The sequence below is a fragment of the Procambarus clarkii genome, chromosome 42 (assembly GCF_040958095.1).
Source record: "Procambarus clarkii isolate CNS0578487 chromosome 42, FALCON_Pclarkii_2.0, whole genome shotgun sequence".
Lineage (NCBI taxonomy): Eukaryota > Metazoa > Arthropoda > Malacostraca > Decapoda > Cambaridae > Procambarus > Procambarus clarkii.
Window position 1 is genome coordinate 12,525,279 of NC_091191.1, and position 19,577 is coordinate 12,544,855.

At 41.5% G+C, this 19,577-nt stretch overlaps 2 protein-coding genes across 2 annotated transcripts; both read right to left on the reverse strand.

Annotated features, from left to right (window-relative positions):
- Positions 1-13,307: 13,307 nt before the first annotated feature.
- Positions 13,308-15,357, reverse strand: LOC138373376 (uncharacterized). Its single transcript, XM_069339574.1, has 2 exons — positions 15,180-15,357; positions 13,308-13,912 (listed from the first exon to the last, which is right to left on the reverse strand). The coding sequence occupies exons 1-2, from the start codon at positions 15,355-15,357 to the stop codon at positions 13,308-13,310; spliced, it is 783 nt and encodes a 260-aa protein (XP_069195675.1).
- Positions 15,358-15,480: 123 nt separating this feature from the next.
- Positions 15,481-18,536, reverse strand: LOC138373377 (uncharacterized). Its single transcript, XM_069339575.1, has 2 exons — positions 18,441-18,536; positions 15,481-15,882 (listed from the first exon to the last, which is right to left on the reverse strand). Exons 1-2 carry the CDS (start codon positions 18,534-18,536, stop codon positions 15,481-15,483), a joined length of 498 nt encoding a protein of 165 aa, XP_069195676.1.
- Between the last annotated feature and the right edge of the window lie 1,041 nt (positions 18,537-19,577).

The window sequence follows — 19,577 nt, forward strand, 5'->3', positions numbered from 1 at the left end:
AATATCATATCATAAACACTAATGCCTTTCATTCAATAATACAATCGTAAGTGGTAGTCAGATAACAAGGACAACAACTGTGAGCTCACTGGGAACCCAGATAAGCTGCTAATCCCCCGCTGTAATCTGAAGACAACACCTCACCCACCCACCAGTGTGAGCTCACTTGGCACCCACCAGCAACCACACGCATGCAAGTACACACACACGCACACACTCTCGAGGCAATATACCCCCCATTCCCTCCTTGTCACTTCCTCTGTAGCATACCAGATATTTCCCCCCTACACCCAAAACCCTATCACACAGTAAGACCCTCTCCCTCACCCTCTCCTACCACCTGACCACCTGACCTGAAGTGACCATCTCCGCCACTCTCACCCCTCTCTCCCACCCCACTCTCCCACCCCTCTCTCTCACCCCTCTCTCCCACCCACTCTCTCTATCTTTATCTCCCTCTCTCTCTCTCTCTCACCACTTGCCCTCCTCCAGACAAATCCTATCACAGCATAACAGAAACAGGTGCAAGCATGATGGCCAGAGGAAACAGGGGAGCAGGGAAAAGTCAAGGTGACGAAATGAAGGAAATGTTCACCCAGTTTTTGGAGGATATCAAGAGTGAGATGCAGGGAATGATGCTGGAAATGAAGAATGAAATAAGCAACCTGAAAAGAGAGCTGACAGCAGCAAGAGGAGATTAGAATTCTCAAAGAGAACAATGCTGATGCTGAGACTCAGATAATCATCCAGATAAGGAAAAGTCACCTGCAGGACTTGGGAGAATTCAAAATTGTATTCTTCCAGAGGGACATGATGAGGGAAGAGAGAGCCATGGCGGCAGAAGCAAGGAAGAAGTGCAGTGCGAGAGGGGAAAACCAGGAACTCACAGCTCCCAACACATCATCCCCAGTGGTGAGAAGGGAACCCACAACCAGCTACCCAGTAACACCAGAGGGGAGGGCAACCACACCACCCTCTGCATAGAACCCCCCCCCCTATCCCAAACCCTCCCAGCCCCCACTCAAGTGCTCAGCCAAATCTCCCTCCCCCCACACCCAATTCCCACCCTGTTACCCCTCCCCTCCTTCCGTCATGACCCCCTCCCCCCTTTTCCTTCTGGTCCTCCCTCCCCCTTCATCCCATATTCTCCCGGTCCCCCCCCCTCCTTCACTTGATCCCCCGACCCTCACTCCAGTATCCTCTGAGACCCTGTTATCCACCTCACAAATCCTCACACCCATGGAACAGCTTCCCGCAGCAGCAGAACACTCACCAAGGAGGCGATTTGAGAAGGGACAGAAGAAAGTGAGCCTCAGGGCAACGTAGACTAACATAGATGGAGTTACAAATAAAGCAAATGAGCTTGGAGAATGGGTACTAGAGGAAAACCCAGACATAATAAAACTCAAAGAAACAAAACTAACGAAAACCATAACAAATGCAGTGTTCCCCACAGGAGTATTATGTTATGAGGAAAGAGAGAGAAGGAAGAGGCGGTGCTGGTGTAGCTCTGCTGGTAAGAAAGGGCTGGGACTTTGAGGAGATGGTTATTCAGGGCTGTGAGTTTCAGTGACTACATAGCAGGTACCATAACAACTGGAGGACAAAAAATTATAGTCGTAGTCACATATAATCCACTACCAAATGACAGAAGACCCAGACAGGAATATGATAGAAACAACATGGCCACCATTAACATAATAGAGAAAGCAGCTTCTGTTGCCAGCAGGAATGTATCTGAACTATTAATCATGAGAGACTTCAACCACGGGAAAGTAGACTGGAAGAACAGAGATCCGCATGGAGGACCAGAAACATGGAGAGCTAAGCTGCTGGGCGTGGCAACAAGACACTTTCTAAGCCAGCACATCAACCAACAAGAATGCGAGGAGAAGATGAACCAGCCATGCACGAGCTGATATTTACCCTAAATGAGTGGGATATAAGGGAAGTTAAGATGGAAGCACCCTTAGGAATGAGTGATCAGTGTATTAATCTTTGAGTTCCTGGTAGAGCTAGGAGTAATCTCCCCCAAAAAAGAACTAGGAACAAAACGCTGGCATACCGAAAGGAGACCTATGAGGAGATAACACGTTTCCCAAGGGAAATAACTTGGGACACAGATCTCAGAGATAAGTCTGTACAAGATATGATGGACTATGTCACCCAAAAGTGTCAGGAGGCAGTAAACAGGTCCATCCCGTCCCAAAGGAAAAAATCCGAGAAGCAAAAGAAGAATCATTGCTATAATAGGGCATGTATAGAAGCTAAGGGACTGAACAAAAGCGCATGGAGGAACTTCCGGAATAACAGGACACCAGAAAGCAGAGAGAGATACCAGAGAACCAGAAATGAGTATGTTAGGGTGAGAAGAAAAGCAGAGAAAAATTATGAAAATGAAATAACAAAACAAAGCCAAGACCTAACCAAAGCTACTCCATACTCACATCAGGAGGAAAACAACAGTGAAAGAACAAAAAATGAAACTTAGAATAGGCGAGGACAGGTATACAGAGAATGAAAAAGAGGTGTGTGAAGAACACAACAAGAGGTTCTAGGAGGTCTTCACAAAAGAAGAAGGTGAGGTCACTGTGATAGAAGAAAGGGAAGTAAACTAGGCGGCCTAGGAAGGGTTCGAAATTACGAGTGAGGGGGTGAAGACACACCTGCTGGATCTGGATGTTAGAAAGGCTGTTGGTCCAGACGGGATCTCACCATAGGTACTGAAAGAGTGTGCAGCAGCACTTTGCTTACCACTCTCCATAGTGTATAGTAGGTCACTGGAGACGGGAGACCTACCAGAAATATGGAAGACGGCAAATGTGGTTTCAATATACAAAAAAGGCGACAGGCAAGAGGCACTGAACCACTGGCAAGTGTCCTTGACTTGTATGCCATGCAAGGTGATGGAGAAGATCGCGAGAGAACACCTAGTAACACATCTGGAGAGAAGGGACTTCGTGAAAAATCGCCAACATGGGTTCAGAGAGGGTAAATCTTGCCTGACTAGCTAAATAGAATTCTACGACCAGGTGACAAAGATTAAGCAGGAAAGAGAAGGTGGGTTGACTGCACTTTCTTGGATTGTCAGAAAGCCTTTGACACAGTACCGTATAACAGGCAGGTACATAAGCTGGAGAGTCAGGCAGGTGTAGCGGGTAAGGTGCTCCAGTGGATAAGGAAGTACCTAAGCAATAGGAAGCAGAGAGTTACGGTGAAGGATGAGGCCTCAGATTGGCGTGAAGTAACCAGTGGAGTTCCACAGGGCTCCGTACTCGGTCCTATCTCGTTTCTGATATATGTAAATGATCTCCTGGAGGGTGTAGATTCATTTCTCTTAATGTTTGCTGACAATGCCAAAGATATGAGAAGGATTAAGACAGAGGAGGATTGATTGAGGCTTCAAGAAGACCTAGACAAGCTGAAGGAGTGGTCGAACATAAGGTTGTTAGAGTTTAACCCAAGCAAATGTAATGTAATGAAGATAGATGTAGGGAGCAGGAAGCCAAATGAAAGGTATCATCTGGGAGATGAAATTCTTCAAGAGTCAGAGAGAGAGAAAAAGACTTCGGGGTTGATATCACGCCAGACCTGTCCCCTGCAGCCCATATCAAGAGGATAACATCAGCGGCATATGCCAGGCTGGCCAACATAAGAACGGCATTCAGAAACTTGTGTAAGGAATCATTCAGAACTTTGTATACCACATATGTCAGGCCAATCCTGGAGTATGCAGCCCCAGCATGGAGTCCATATCTAGTCAAGGATAAGACTAAACTGGAAAAGGTTCAAAGGTTTGCCACCAGACTAGTACCCGAGCTAAGAGGTTGGAGCTACGAGGAGAGACTACCGGGAATTAAGCCTCACTTCGCTGGAAGACAGAAGAGTTAATGGGGGACATGATTACCACATTCAAGATTTTCAAGGGAATTGATAGGGTAGATAAAGACAGGCTATTTAAGACAAGGGGCACACGCACAAGGGGACACAGGTGGAAACTGAGTGCCCAAATGAGCCACAGAGATATTAGAAAGAACTTTTTTAGTGTCAGAGTGGTTGACAAATGGAATGCATTAGGAAGTGATGTGGTGGAGGCTGACCCCATACACAGTTTCAAGTGTAGATATGATAGAGCCCAATAGGCTCAGGAACCTGTACACCTGATGATTGACGGTTGAGAGGCGGGACCAAAGAGCCAGAGCTCAACCCCCGCAAGCACAATTAGGTGAGTATACACACACACATATATATATATATATATATATGTCGTACCTAATAGCCAGAACGCACTTGTCAGCCTACTATGCAAGGCCAGATTTGCCTAATAAGCCAAGTTTTCCTGAATTAATATATTTTCTCTATTTTTTTTCTTATGAAATGATAAAGCTACCCATTTCATCATGTATGAGGTCAATTTTTTTTTATTGGAGTTAAAATTAACGTAGATATATGACCAAACCTAACCAACCCTACCTAACCTAACCTAACCTATCTTTAGAGGTTAGGTTAGGTGAGGTAGCCGAAAAAGTTAGGTTAGGTTAGGTTAGGTAGGTTAGGTTGTCGAAAAACAATTAATTCAGGAAAACTTGGCTTATTAGGCAAATCGGGCCTTGCATAGTGGGCATAAAAGTGCGTTCTGGCTACTAGGTACGACATATATATATATATATATATATATATATGTCGTACCTAATAGCCAGAACTCACTTCTCAGCCTACTATGCAAGGCCAAATTTGCCTAATAAGCCTAGTTTTCATGAATTAATGTTTTTTCGACTACCTAACCTACCTAACCTAACCTAACCTGACGTTTTCGGCTACCTAACCTAACCTAACCTATAAAGATAGGTTAGGTTAGGTTAGGTAGGGTTGGTTAGGTTCGGTCATATATCTACGTTAATTTTAAATCCAATAAAAAAAAATTTACCTCATACATAATGAAATGGGTAGCTTTATCATTTCATAAGAAAAAAATTAGAGAAAATATATTAATTCAGTAAAACTTGGCTTATTAGGCAAATCGGGCCTTGCATAGTAGGCTGAGAAGTGAGTTCTGGCTACTAGGTACGACATATATATATATATATATATATATATATATATATATATATATATATATATATAACTGAAAACTTCACACCCCAGAAGGATTCGAACCCAGACAGCCAGGAATTTTCATTTCACGGTCTCGAGCTCGATACACGGCCTTGTATCATATAAGAATCTTATAGCTATTGACCAAGTGGATAGAAACGAAATGATTAGGATGCACAAGAATAAGACGAGAGGACATGGAGAAGAATCTCAAAAATCAGATAATGTAAAGAAATTCAAGAAAGCCGCTTTTTAGTGTAAGAAATGTTATGAAAATTAGATGGAAAACTACAATTACACCTAAGGTGGTACCCTCACACACACACACACACACACACACACACACACACACACACACACACACACACACACACACATATATATATATATATATATATATATATATATATATATATATATATATATATATATATGTGTGTATGTATATATAGATAGATAGATAGATAGATAGATAGATATATAACTGAAAACTCCACACCCCAGAAGGATTCGAACCCAGGAAGCCAAGAGCACTATGCTCCATCTCGTACTTGGTTCCTTAACCACTCGACAAACGTGACTATTCAAAAGTCATCGGTAGCCGAGGCTATATCCCCAACGACCCGAACCAGGTACGCCATGGTGCATAGTGCTCCTGGCTGTCTGGGTTCGAATCCTTCTGGGGTGTTGAGTTTTCAGTTGCATATTGGTTTGGGAACCATTCAAACCTTGTTCGCATACTATGTAATATATATATATATATATATATATATATATATATATATATATATATATATATATATATATATATATATATATGTCGTACCTAGTAGCCAGAACTCACTTCTCAGCCTACTATGCAAGGCCCGATTTGCCTAATAAGCCAAGTTTTACTGAATTAATATATTTTCTCTAATTTTTTTCTTATGAAATGATAAAGCTACCCATTTCACTATGTAGCAGGTCAATTTTTTTTTTATTGGAGTTAAAATTAACGTAGATATATGACCGAACCTAACCAACCCTACCTAACCTAACCTAACCTATCTTTATAGGTTAGGTTAGGTTAGGTAGCCGAAAACGTTAGGTTAGGTTAGGTTAGGTAGGTTAGGTAGTCGAAAAAACAATAATTCATGAAAACTAGGCTTATTAGGCAAATCGGGCCTTGCATAGTAGGCTGAGAAGTGAGTTCTGGCTACTAGGTACGACATATATATATATATATATATATATATATATATATATATATATATATATATATATATATATATATATATATATATATATATATATATATATATATATATATATATATATATATATATATATATATATATATATATATATATATATATATATATATAAAGAAGCAGGAATGTACGCCAGTGTTGTTTCGTATACATTATATCGTAATCTGGAATTGACAATATATTTAGCAAGGCCCTTAACTGTGGCACAAGAATCTTACAATATACGATAAAATCGTTATAAATTCTAAGATATAACACAACTGAATCTAGGACCGTCTATAAACACAGAACTAGTCCAACCGTGAATACATTCACTGCCAAAACGCCGTAAGAGAGAGTGTATATATTCAGATGGAAGAAACAGGCGCAGCCAGGAACTGCTTTCATTTACTAATCCCCAACAGGCTATGGTGTTAGGTAATCACGACAGCGGCCCATAACGTCACTTGCGTTTTCCATAGATTTATATTATGGGTTGCCACGCTATGGGTCTCTAGCCACTTCCCTTGCTATGGGTCCCTAGCCATGCCAACAAGGCTAGGGACGTGACAAGGATTTCTCATATCTCGATATTACGAGAGATGGCAGCAGAAACAGCAGTAAGAGCGAGCAGATGCGCTCACAAAGAACACATTTCCGCCATCCATCAGCGGGGTACAGTAGGAGCGGAATGGTTGAAGCATTAACGCAATGTGTGTGTGTGTGTGTGTCCCTCCAGAACAGGGAGGGTATGGGATGAAGGGGGAGGGATGACAGGTAGGGAAAGGGGGGAAGTGGGATATGGTGGGAGTAGGGGAGGGGAAGCAGGGTGGGAGTGGGATGAAGGGGGAGGGAGAGGTGGCTGAACATTTGAGTGGGGGCAAAGAGGGTTCGGGGTAGGGAATGTTTCTATGCAGAGGAGGGTGGTGGAGTTGCCCTCCCCTCTGGTGCTACTGGGTTGCTGGTTGTGGGTTCCCCCCCTCACCCCTGGGGATGTGTTGGGAGCTGTGTTTTCCTGGTTTTCTCCTCTCGCCTGGCACTTCTTTCTTGCTTCTACAGCCATGGCTCTCTCCTCCCTCATCATGTCCCTCTAGAGAAATACTTTTTTGAATTCTCACACATATTGCAGGTAGCTCTACCTTGTTAGAATCTTCTCCATTGTGGCCTCGTTTGCAAACACTATCTTTAACACACGGTCACTGTCCTTGTTGTACCAGCCCATCCTGAAAACCTTCTCAATTCTACGTTCGGTCCCATTCATCTCTAGCCTCCTTAGTATTTCATTCGCTGCTGCTCTGTCCTTATCATTCAATTCTGGCCTATTAGAGCGTTCCTGCTCTTTAATACCCACAGCAACCAGTGATCTTTTTCTTTCCAGCAGCTGACTAGTGGCCTTTGCTGCTTCCTGTGAGGTGGCTGCTTTCATGGCTACCTCCCTCACTGTGGACATTACTTCCTTGTTCTTTTTTAGCATTTCTGCAAATGTTGCTTGTACTATGACAGTCCCTTCCAATGTACCATTTCATCTTCTCTTTGGATGATTATCTGAGCCTCCGTCTCAGTATTGTTTTCTTTAAGTATTTTAATCTCCTCTTTTGCTGCTGTCAGCTCGCTTTGCAGGTTGCTTATTGTGTTATTCATTTCCTGCATCTCTCTTCTGATATCCTCCAAAACCTGGGCAAACACTTCCATCATTTGGTCACATTGACTTTTCCCTGTTCTCTTGGAAGTCCCCGCTGCCATGTTTGTCCTTGTTCTTACTCTGCCTTGATAGGGTTTGCCAGAAGGGCGGCAGAGAGAGAGAGAGAGAGCGAGAGAGAGAGAGAGAGAGAGCGGAGGGTGGCTGATAGAATTATGGTCAAACCTATCACCAAAGTGCCAAATCCTGTTTGTGATACATGTGTGTGTGGGGGCTGTTTGAGAAGGGGTGGTGACTCAATGTCTTGAGGTGAGGAATTGGTGGTAGCCTGTGTGTGAATGTGTGTGTGTGTGTTTTGAAGGGGTTATGGTGAGGGAAAGAGGAGGAGAGGGGAGGGGTGGTGGGGATGGACAGTGCTGGAGGGTGGGGGGAAGGGACTTGGCGTAGCTGGTGGCTGGGTCTATGGAGGAGGGGGGGGGGGTGGTATGGTGAGTGTGTGTGTGTGTGTGTGTGTGTGTGTGTGTGTGTGTGTGTGTGTGTGTGTGTGTGTGTGTGTGTGACGCGTAGGGATACAGGTGAGGCGGGTGGGAACGTTTGGGAAGGGGGTGTTCTGGTGGCGACTACTTTCTCATCCATGTGTGAAAAAACTAGTCCCAAATGAGCCGTATATTTCTCGAGATTCGTTTGAGTTAATTTAGCTTATATCCAATCCTAAATTTTATACTAAATGAGCACTGTACACCGTTAGATTGACACAAGAGACTGACACTTACCGGCTACTTAAACCCCCAAGTGCACAATAGATGAGTTTATGGAGAAATCCGCGATCTGTAGGCCTTGTTTGCGATTGCACCGCTGCCAGGCACCAGGTTTCCTCCGTGACACTGATGTCGTACTACTTTATTACTTGCAACTTTGCACTATCAGACACAGTCACTGAAACAACTATTTCCTATCCGGAGCGTTACACTTCGTAATACAGTTCCACAATGGTTTTCCTCGGTATCACTCAGATGTCAAGAGTTATAAATACTTTTTCTTGGAGCGCATCAACAACGTGACCCTACCCTACCGCGTACCGGCTTTGTGTGTGTGTACTCACCTAGTTGTACTCACCTAGTTGTGGTTGCGGGGGTTGAGCTCTGGCTCTTTGGTCCCGCCTCTCAACCGTCATCAACAGGTGTACAGATTCCTGAGCCTTTTGGGCTCTATCATATCTACACTTGAAACTGTGTATGGAGTCAGCCTCCACCACATCACTTCCTAATGCATTCCATTTGCCAACCACAAATGTGTGTGTGTGTGTGTGTGTGTGTGTGTGTGTGTGTGTGTGTGTGTGTGTGTGTGTACTCACCAATATGTACTCACCTATATGTGCTTGCAGGATCGAGCATTGACTCTTGGATCCCGCCTTTCTAGCTATCGGTTGTTTACAGCAATGACTCCTGTCCCATTTCCCTATCATACCTAGTTTTAAAAGTATGAATAGTATTTGCTTCCACAACCTGTTCCCCAAGTGCATTCCATTTTTCTACTACTCTCACGCTAAAAGAAAACTTCCTAACATCTCTGTGACTCATCTGAGTTTCCAGTTTCCACCCATGTCCCCTCGTTCTGTTATTATTACGTGTGAACATTTCATCTATTTCCACTTTGTCAATTCCCCTGAGTATTTTATATGTCCCTATCATATCTCCTCTCTCCCTTCTTTTCTCTAGTGTCGTAAGGTTCAGTTCCTTCAGCCGCTCTTCATATCCCATCCCTCGTAGCTCTGGGACAAGCCTCGTCGCAAACCTCTGAACCTTCTCCAGTTTCTTTATGTGTTTCTTCAGGTGGGGGCTCCATGATGGCGCGGCATACTCTAAGACGGGTCTCACGTAGGCAGTGTAAAGCGCCCTAAAAGCTTCCTCATTTAGGTTTCTGAATGAAGTTCTAATTTTCGCCAGTGTAGAGTACGCTGCTGTCGTTATCCTATTTATATGTGCCTCAGGAGTTAGATTAGGTGTCACATCCACTCCCAGGTCTCTTTCTCGAATCGTTACAGGAAGGCTGTTCCCCTTCATTGTGTACTGTCCCCTTGGTCTCCTGTCACCTGTTCCCATTTCCATAACTTTACATTTACTGGTGTTAAACTCCAGTAGCCATTTCCCTGACCATCTCTGCAGCCTGTTTAAGTCCTCTTGGAGGATCCTACAATCCTCGTCTGTCACAACTCTTCTCATTAATTTTGCGTCATCTGCAAACATTGACATGTATGATTCCACTCCTGTAAACATATCATTTACGTAAATTAGAAAGAGGATTGGTCCCAGCACCGATCCTTGAGGTACTCCACTTGTTACTGTTCGCCAGTCCGACTTTTCGCCCCTTACCATTACCCTCTGGCTCCTTCCTGTTAGGTAGTTCTTCACCCATACTAGGGCCTTTCCGCTTACTCCTGCCTGCCTCTCAAGTTTGTATAGCAGTCTCATGTGCGGTACCGTATCAAAGGCCTTTTGGCAGTCAAGAAATATGCAGTCTGCCCAGCCTTCTCTGTCCTGCCTTATCCTTGTTACTTTATCATAGAATTCTAAAAGGTTTGTTAGGCATGATTTCCCTGTCCAGAACCCATGTTGGTGCTTGTTTACAAACCCAATGCTCTCCAGGTGCTCAACAAGTCTTAGCCTAATTATTCTTTCAAGTATTTTGCAGGGGATGCTTGTCAGTGATACGGGTCTGTAGTTAAGTGCCTCCTCCCTATCACCCTTTTTGAAAATCGGTACGACATTTGCCTCCTTCCAGCAACTGGGCAATTCTCCCGACATAAGTGACTCATTAAAGATCATTGCCAGAGGCACGCTGAGAGCCTGCGCTGCCTCTTTAAGTATCCACGGTGATACTTTGTCTGGTCCAACAGCTTTATTTGCATCCAGTGTTGTCAACTGTTTCATTACATCCTCTGCTGTCACCTCTATATCTGATAGTCTTTCATCTTGGGTAATCTCTTCTAACAATGGGAGCTGCTCAGGCTCGGTTGTGAACACTCCATGGAATTTTGCATTCAGTACCTCGCAGATTTCCTTGTCGCTTTCTGTATATGCCCCTTCTGTTTTCCTCAGTCTTGTCACTTGGTCATTTACCGACATCTTCCTTCTTATATATATATGTGTGTGTGTGTGTGTGTGTGTGTGTGTAATCACCTAATTGTGCTTGCGGGGGTTAAGCTCTGGCTTTGGTCCCGCCTCTCAACTGTCGATCAACTGATGTACAGATTCCTGAGCCTACTAGGCTCTATCATATCTACACTTGAAACTGTGTATGGAGTCAGCCTCCACTACATCACTTCCTAATGCATGACATTTGTCTACTACTCAGACACTGAAAAAATTCTTTCTAACGTCTCTCTCGCTCATTTGGGCACTCAATTTCCACCTGTGTCCCCTATTGTGTGTGCCCCTTGTGTTAAATAGTCTGTCCTTGTCTACCCCTATCAATTCCTCTGAGAATCTTGTATGTGGTGATCATGTCCCCTCTAACTCTTCTATCTCCCAGTGACGTGAGGTTTAATTCCCGTAGTCTCTCCTCGTAGCTCATAGCCCTCAGTTCAGGTACTATTCTGGTGCAAACCTTTGAACCTTTTCCAGTTTTGTCTAATGTTTGACTAGATATGGACTCCAAGCTGGAGCCACATACTCCCAGATTGGTCTGACATATGTGGTAAATAATGTTCTGAAAGATTCCTTACACAATTTTCTAAAGGCCGTTCCTATGTTAGCCAACCTGGCATATGCCGCTGATGTTACCCTCTTGATATGAGCTTCAGGGGACAGGTGTGGGGGAAAACCTGACTCCAATAACTTGTAATTAAATAAATACTTCGATAGCTATAAAGGACCACCACTTTTTGGGAAAAAGTGGAAAACAAAATGAGACAATGGATTAAACTGATCCCAAGAACAAGTGTCTTATAGATCTTAGTGAATCTGTATTTCTTATATAAATGGAGTCAAATTAACCTGCACAAAATTGGTGGGTTACATGCTAAAGGATTAATACATCCCTAGCATTATTCTGGTGCTGCTTCTTCACCAGAGTAAATAATTTATGAAAGTAAATAATGTTGATCATATAATATTAATTGGAGGTAAATGCACCTCAATATACTACTGGATAGAATAGTACGGTGGATATAAATCAACAGGTTAATGTAATTGATCTCTTTGGGAGATCACTACTGTAACTACAGAGTTATTACTACAGATAAAAAGGGGACAGTTTAGCTGTAAACCTAGAGAGGTTTAATCGGTTGCCACGCTCCACCGACGACGTGTTACATAGGGCAAATTGTTGTAAGAGAAGGTGGGGAAGCCTAACACCTTGGTTGACGTCTACTTGGAACAGGAAGGCAATTACATTGTAGAAATCTTCTACATAATAGGTAACTACAATTACATCCTACATTATAAGGATAACTGTAGAAATCTTCAGCCAATATCTGTGCAATTTATATTCAAGCACTGTAAATTTCTTCTGCAGAAATAATGAAAATAATCATCTATTTAGATTGCAAAATTATTAAAGACACGAACGGGATTTTATTATTTTATATACGGCCTAACGACAACTAGCCTAAATGTAACTGTGGCCACATGATAACAAACTGGTGAACCTAGCTGCCGAGCCGCGTGTCCGTTGGAGAGAATTGAGTTATCCTTTGTCCTCCAGCTGCTGCTTGAAAGACATTGACTATGGAATTGCAGATATACTAGTCTGGGACACGGCTATAATTTGCCAGATAACGTGGCACCGCTCTACTGGTCGTGGGAGCGAAATAAGTACCGTCGAAACGCAGCTCTGCTGCACGCTGTCAATGGCGTCCAAGTCGGCTGTCTCTGGTGATGCTCTCCAGTCTTCCTCCTCTTCCTTATTGGGCATGCGCGGCTCTCGATAGACTTCTCGAGCGTAAATGGATATATATATATATATATATATATATATATATATATATATATATATATATATATATATATATATATATATATCGTAATTAGCTAAGGAATGAAGAGGTGGTGACGAGTATTAATATCACATTAAATTCTTCTGTGATTAAATAGAATTTCGCATAACTTAAAATTGGCTTATTAAAGTTGGGCAGCTAATCGTTGAAATTAAGGTGAAATCATTTACATTAAAATAATTTCCTCTAGAATGTTTAATACCAACTAAATAAAGGAGTTCCAGTAAGTAGTAGTATACTACGCAATTAAACTTATTAGTAACTATTTTTAGTAAAGGAAATGATAAACTGGACTCCGTTATAAATCCAACTAAATGTGGAGAGAATTCATGTTTCTGCCTGTCGTTCCTCACGTTGTCACTCTGACTAGGAAGAATCTGGCAACATTGGGAGCCCACGACTGTAGGGGCATGTTAGCTCCCAACAGTTCATGATTAGCCTCATGGTAGATTTCCACTAGTTTATTCTCATCATTAGTGGTTCCTTGAAAATTGTCAATGTATAAATTGTTGCTAATCTCAGTCTTGTAGGGGCTATTAGACTTCTTAAGATGTGTATCCAGAGTAGCCTGGAGTAAGAATGGTGAAGATGTCGCTCGGAACAGTACTGAGGCAAATCTATAAGTAATGATTTCGCTATTAGGATCATGTGGATCTTTCACCAAGAGAAATTTAGTAAAATCACGATCCGTCTCTTGTAAGCCTACTCTTAAAAAGGCTTCACTGATGTCGGCCGTATAGGCAAAAACACCAGAGCGAAATCGTAATAAGACATCTTGTAGTTTTTCGGTTAGGCTGGGACCAGTTTGTAGACAATCATTTAGTGACACGCTGTCTGCCTTTAATTTGGCACTACAATTAAATACAAACCTGATTGGTGTTGTAACTGAATCTTTCAGGACAGCATGATGTGGTAAATAATGGCCTAATTTATGGTTGTTTTCTTCAACAACTTCTATAAATGTTAGCAAGTTGTTGCTGTATCAAGGCATGATACTGTTGCAATTTATCTGGTTGCTTCCGAAGCCTAGCTGATTGAGAATTTAATTGGGTTGAGGCCATGAAATAATTTACTGGAAGCTGTAGGTGGTTCAGCTTTCACTGGAGTCTCACCCAATATTGATTATCTTGGAAAATCACAGTATCAAGATATTGTTGATACGTCCGTGTGTAATTTGTACTGGGTTGATCAGGTACTATACCTAAGGTGTCCAAATCCCATAATTTGTGTGAACAGGGGGATTGGACTCATCATCCTCGGTTTTGTCTCTGTCATGTAGTGATGACTGCTCTAGGCCTAGTTACGCCACTATTGAATTAGTTGGTTGATTACTAGTATACTTAGAATGTTGATGGATCAACACCGGTCCTGTGAGTAGTTTACCCCCAGCTGACAGTAACAAGTTTACACCTCGTTGCCTGGTGCATCCAGAAATTAATCTATAGTAATAGTCAGCTCCAATAAGAATACCTACATCGTTGAGACAGTCTGTATTTATTTTATGATCCACTAGCCTAATACAGCGGCGTTTAAGAAATTTAACTGTTTGAGCAAGACCTGTTACATGTAAATCTGAAGGGATCTTGTCAGCAACTATGGCTTGAATTGGGCTGGTGCTGCCTCCTAAACGTACCAAGACTTTAATAACCTGGTAGTCACGAGGTCCACTATTGGTTAGGAATCCAGAGATATTCAAATTCACTCGAGCAATAGGCTTCAGTTTTAACTGATCAACAAACTTGAGAAATAAAGGTTTTCTGCGAACCTTGGTCAAAGAGACCACGAGTGGAAATCCTAGATCCCTTGGCAATTAATTTTAATTGAGCTGTTGGTAACGTAGTTGTGTTATTCGACTCTGTTGCAAGTACACTTATGTCTTGATGCACTTTGCAGTACTGTACAGAAGTAAATTTTGCAGTCTTCTTATGAGAATTGGTTGATCTTGATTGATCACTACCACACAAGGAGTAATGGTGTCTACACTTGTGACACTTGTTGCACATACGTAAGGAGACAGTACAGCTATTGGGGTCATGAGGACCCGTGCACTTTGTGCATCTGTGTATCTCTTGCAAACGATGAATTTGGGTGTTATGGTCTGGGTAAGTCCTTCACTTATAAGTAAAATGCTCATTATTGCAGAACAAACACTTCTTCACTGTTGGAGAAGTCGTAGGAGTGGTGCTCATTACGGGGGTTGAAGGGTTCACTGTGTATGTACCAACATTTCCAGAATTCCATATCGGAGATGATTTATTGAAATCTGGTTTTACTACAGTAGTTGCAGTACGTTGGGGTTTATGATGAGCGTTAGTAGAGAAGTTTGAAACACTCTTTCCACCTTGGTTGGCTCTTTGTCTCTCGACTAGGGTATGTAAACCTTCTGTGATTTCATTCATGGTCAGAGAGGTCTTATTGTACATAGTACACAATTTATCTAAAGTTTCTCTCGGTAATTTGCGCCTTACAACTACTTTTGTCATTCATTCAGCAGTCTGAATTTGGACTTTAAGGCTTAAGGCCTAGAGTAGAGACTCTAGTTCTAGTCTGAAAGCTTGGAGAGAATCTGTCGAATTATTAGCAGATGGTAAACCCAGCAATTTTTGGACTAAGATAGCAATAGTCCTTTCCTTGTTATCGTAGTTGCTCTTAAGCAATTGAACAGCTAGGTCGTAACCATCACTGGTCAGTGTTATGTTAGAGATTACCTTCAAAGCTTCATTTCGTAACAAGCCTTGTAAATAAGTGAACTTGGTTGTTTTGAGGATGTTAGATTTAGAGTCTACTGCATCCACGAATTTACTCCAGAAATCATCCCAGCTCTCATTCTCGTTACCAGAGAATGTGGGTATACTGATCTGAGGTAACTTGACATCAGGATCTGGATGTGTAGTAGAGGCTGTTGTTAATTTGTTTTTAGCAATCTGCTTTTTGAAGGGTTAAAGTTTAGCCTGTACATCTTCTTCATACTGGGTTAAATTATTTACAATGTCATCAAGTTCGTGCAGTCTCCGTGGTGTATTGGTAAGACACTCGCCTGGCGTTCCGCGAGCGCTATGTCATGGGTTCGTATCCTGGCCGGGGAGGATTTACTGGGCGCAATTCCTTAACTGTAGCCTCTGTTTAACGCAACAGTAAAATGTGTACTTGGATGAAAAAACGATTCTTCGTGGCGGGGGATCGTATTCCAGGGACCATAGGATTAAGAACTTGCCTGAAACGCTACGCGTACTAGTGGCTGTACAAGAATGTAACAACTCTTGTATATTTCTCAAAAAAAAAAAAAAAAAAAAAAAAGTTCAGTTTCACCTATTGAGGATTTGTAAAGTTCTATCAAGTACATATTCATATGTTTCTTAATATGCTCGAATTTGCTTTCAGCAACTTGAAGCAAATCCTCTAGTTCAATGTAGTAAACAGGTGACTGTTGTGACAGATTTTGACACTTGGTAATCTGTCGGGTCAAGTGACCCTTCAGGCCGATAAGGGTCTTTTTCATTTTGTCAGCCGCTTCCATCTTGCTGGGTAAAGGCTGGCCAGATAGTAAATATTTGTTACTGATGTAACTGGGATATTGGCTCATTCAATGGAGCTCAATATCAATATAATAGCCTAAAGTATTTGAATAGACTATACTACCTCGTTTAGAAGTTAATTTACCTACCTAACAATGGATGCTAATATTTTGAGTAGTACTCGAATGCCACTATTGGATTTTCGTCCGGCTAGCTCATCAATTATCACCATTCGATCCAACAGTGAACATTCGGCAGTACTAAAAAAAATAATACACGAAATAATATGCTAAATGCACAATAAATGGTTTGGGTATCCCACACTAAATCAGGGTCAGCACAATCTAAATAATATGTATGTACACCAGCACTGTCTAGTACAATACTCGCTAAATAATTCCTACCTAGGAATGATTAAATGGTTTAGGTTGCATTTGTACAAACATTAGTACAATTACAGTCTAAATATCTTACCTCATCAAAGGTTGGCATATATGCAATGGTGCAGTAATATAGATATATGGTGCTATGTTTTGGGGATTTTTTGTTTTGATATATATGTTTGTGCTTAGAAATACAAGTGAAAAATCATAAGGTGACTTAAAAATTCTCACCTCGGTGTGAGGTATAGGTCTAAGGGTTGTGGGCAATTAGTTATGTCCTACTAAGGCTACTTTATACATAAGTATTAATAGAAATATTGATAATAATTAATGAGCTTTAGGCTGTAATATGGGCAGTCTGCTGACAGCCGTAAATAATAGAATATACTGGTAAATAGCCTATGAATAATAACACATGATAAATAGTGTTAGTAAATGGTTAATTATTAATTAATAATGATTGAAGATAGCATGATTTTCAGCTATCTAGGTTCGAAGGACCAAAATTTTGTCCAAGAACCTGTATATTTAGCAGTGATTATGATTAATCCGGTCCGAAGTGACCAAAATTTTGTGGGAGAAAACCTGACTCCAGTAACTTGTAATTAAATAAATACTTCGATAGCTATGAAGGACCACCACTTTTTGAGAAAAAGTGGAAAACATAAGGAGACAATGGATTAAACTGATCCCAAGAACAAGTGTCCTATGGATCTTAGTGAAACTGTATGTCTTATATAAATGGAGTCAAATTAACCTGCACAAAATTGGGGGGTTACATTCTAAAAGATTAATACACCCCTAGCATTAATCTGGTGCTGGTTCTTCACCAGAGTAAATAAATTATGAAAGTAAATAAGGTTGATTATATAATATTAATTGGAGGTAAATGCACCTCAATATACTACTGGATAGAATAGTACGGTGGATATAAATCAACAGGTTAATGTAATTGATCTCTTTGGGAGATCACTACTGTAACTACAGAGTTATTACTACAGATAAAAAGGTGACAGTTTAGCTGTAAACCTAGAGAGGTTTAATCGGTTGCCACGCTCCACCGACGACGTGTTACATAGGGCAAATTGTTGCAAGTGAAGGTGGGGAAGCCTAGCACCTCGGTTGGCGTCGACTTGGAACTGGAAGGCAATTACATTGTAGAAATCTTCTACGTAATTGGTAACTACAATTACATCCTACATTATAAGGATAACTGTAGAAATCTTCAGCCAATATCTGTGCAATTTATATTCAAGCACTGTAAATTTCTTCTGCAGAAATAATGAAAATAATCATCTATTTAGATTGTAAAATTATTAAAGACACGTACGGGATTTTATTATTTTATATACGGCTTTACGACAACTAGCCTAAATGTTAACTGTGACCACATGATAACAAACAGGTGAACCTAGCTGCCGAGCCGCGTGTTCGTTGATGGAGAGAATTGAGTTATCCTTCGTCCTCCAGCTGCTGCTTGAAAGACGTTGACTATGGAATTGCAGATATACTAGTCTGGGACACGGCTATAATTTGCCAGATAACGTGGCACCGCTCTACTGGTCGTGGGATCGAAATAAGTACCGTCGAAACGTAGCTCTGCTGCACGCTGTCCATGGCGTCCAAGTCGACTCTCTCTGGTGATGCTCTCCAGTCTTCCTCTTCTTCCTTATTGCGCATGCGCAGCTCTCGATAGACATCTCGAGCGTATATATATATATATATACGTTGGAAAGTGAAACGCCATGCAACCTCTGAAGAGACAACCAACACAACACCTATACCCCCTATTAGACTATTTTACAGGAACTTCTTTTCCACAGCTCATAAAACGGAGGAAAGGGTCCTGAAAGATATTGTTAATAGAAACGTTATCCCTACAGACAAAAATCAGAGGATACAACTGACGATTTACTATAAAACCAGAAAAACGGCCAGCCTACTCATGAGAAACTCTCCAGACACAAAACAGAACGCTTTAAAAGAGACTAACGTCGTCTATGCCTTCAAATGCCCTTTTGGGGACTGTAAGCTCCAAAAAACCCAGTATATAGGCAAGACAACAACATCTCTTTCTAGGCGTTTAACGATGCATAAGCAACAGGGCTCCATTAAGGAACATATAATCTCTTCCCACAACCAAACCATCGCCAGAGAAATCCTAGTAAACAACACAGAAATCATCGATAGATACAGCGATAGCAGGCGGCTTGACGTTTGCGAGGCATTACACATCAAGAAGTCAACACCAGCAATCAACAGCCAATTAATGCACAACTATATTCTACCCACCTCAAGACTCCGCTCCAATATAGAAGCATCAAGAAATATGGACCAATAGCCTTTCTACAATCACTTCAATTCAATACCCATTGTTTCATGTTCTGGCTTATGTTGATGAAATTAATACCTTATTAAATACCACCTCACCCCATCCACCTCACTCAAATGTAGATATAAACAAAATCGGAGATGTGTAAGTTCTATTCAGTTGCGTATGTGTTAACTAAAGTCTTTGAAAATGTAATAAGTTTAACGAAACGCGCTCAAGTGTCGCGTCAGACTAGAAATAAAAATGAATTTTGGAGAATTGATTTTTGAATTACCTCCAACAGTGAAAAGAAATGTACGAAAGATTGAGAAAATTCGTGTTAGAATTATTAATCTTACTTTTTCGGTCATATTTAATGATATATGTCTACAGGAAAGACTGCTACCAAA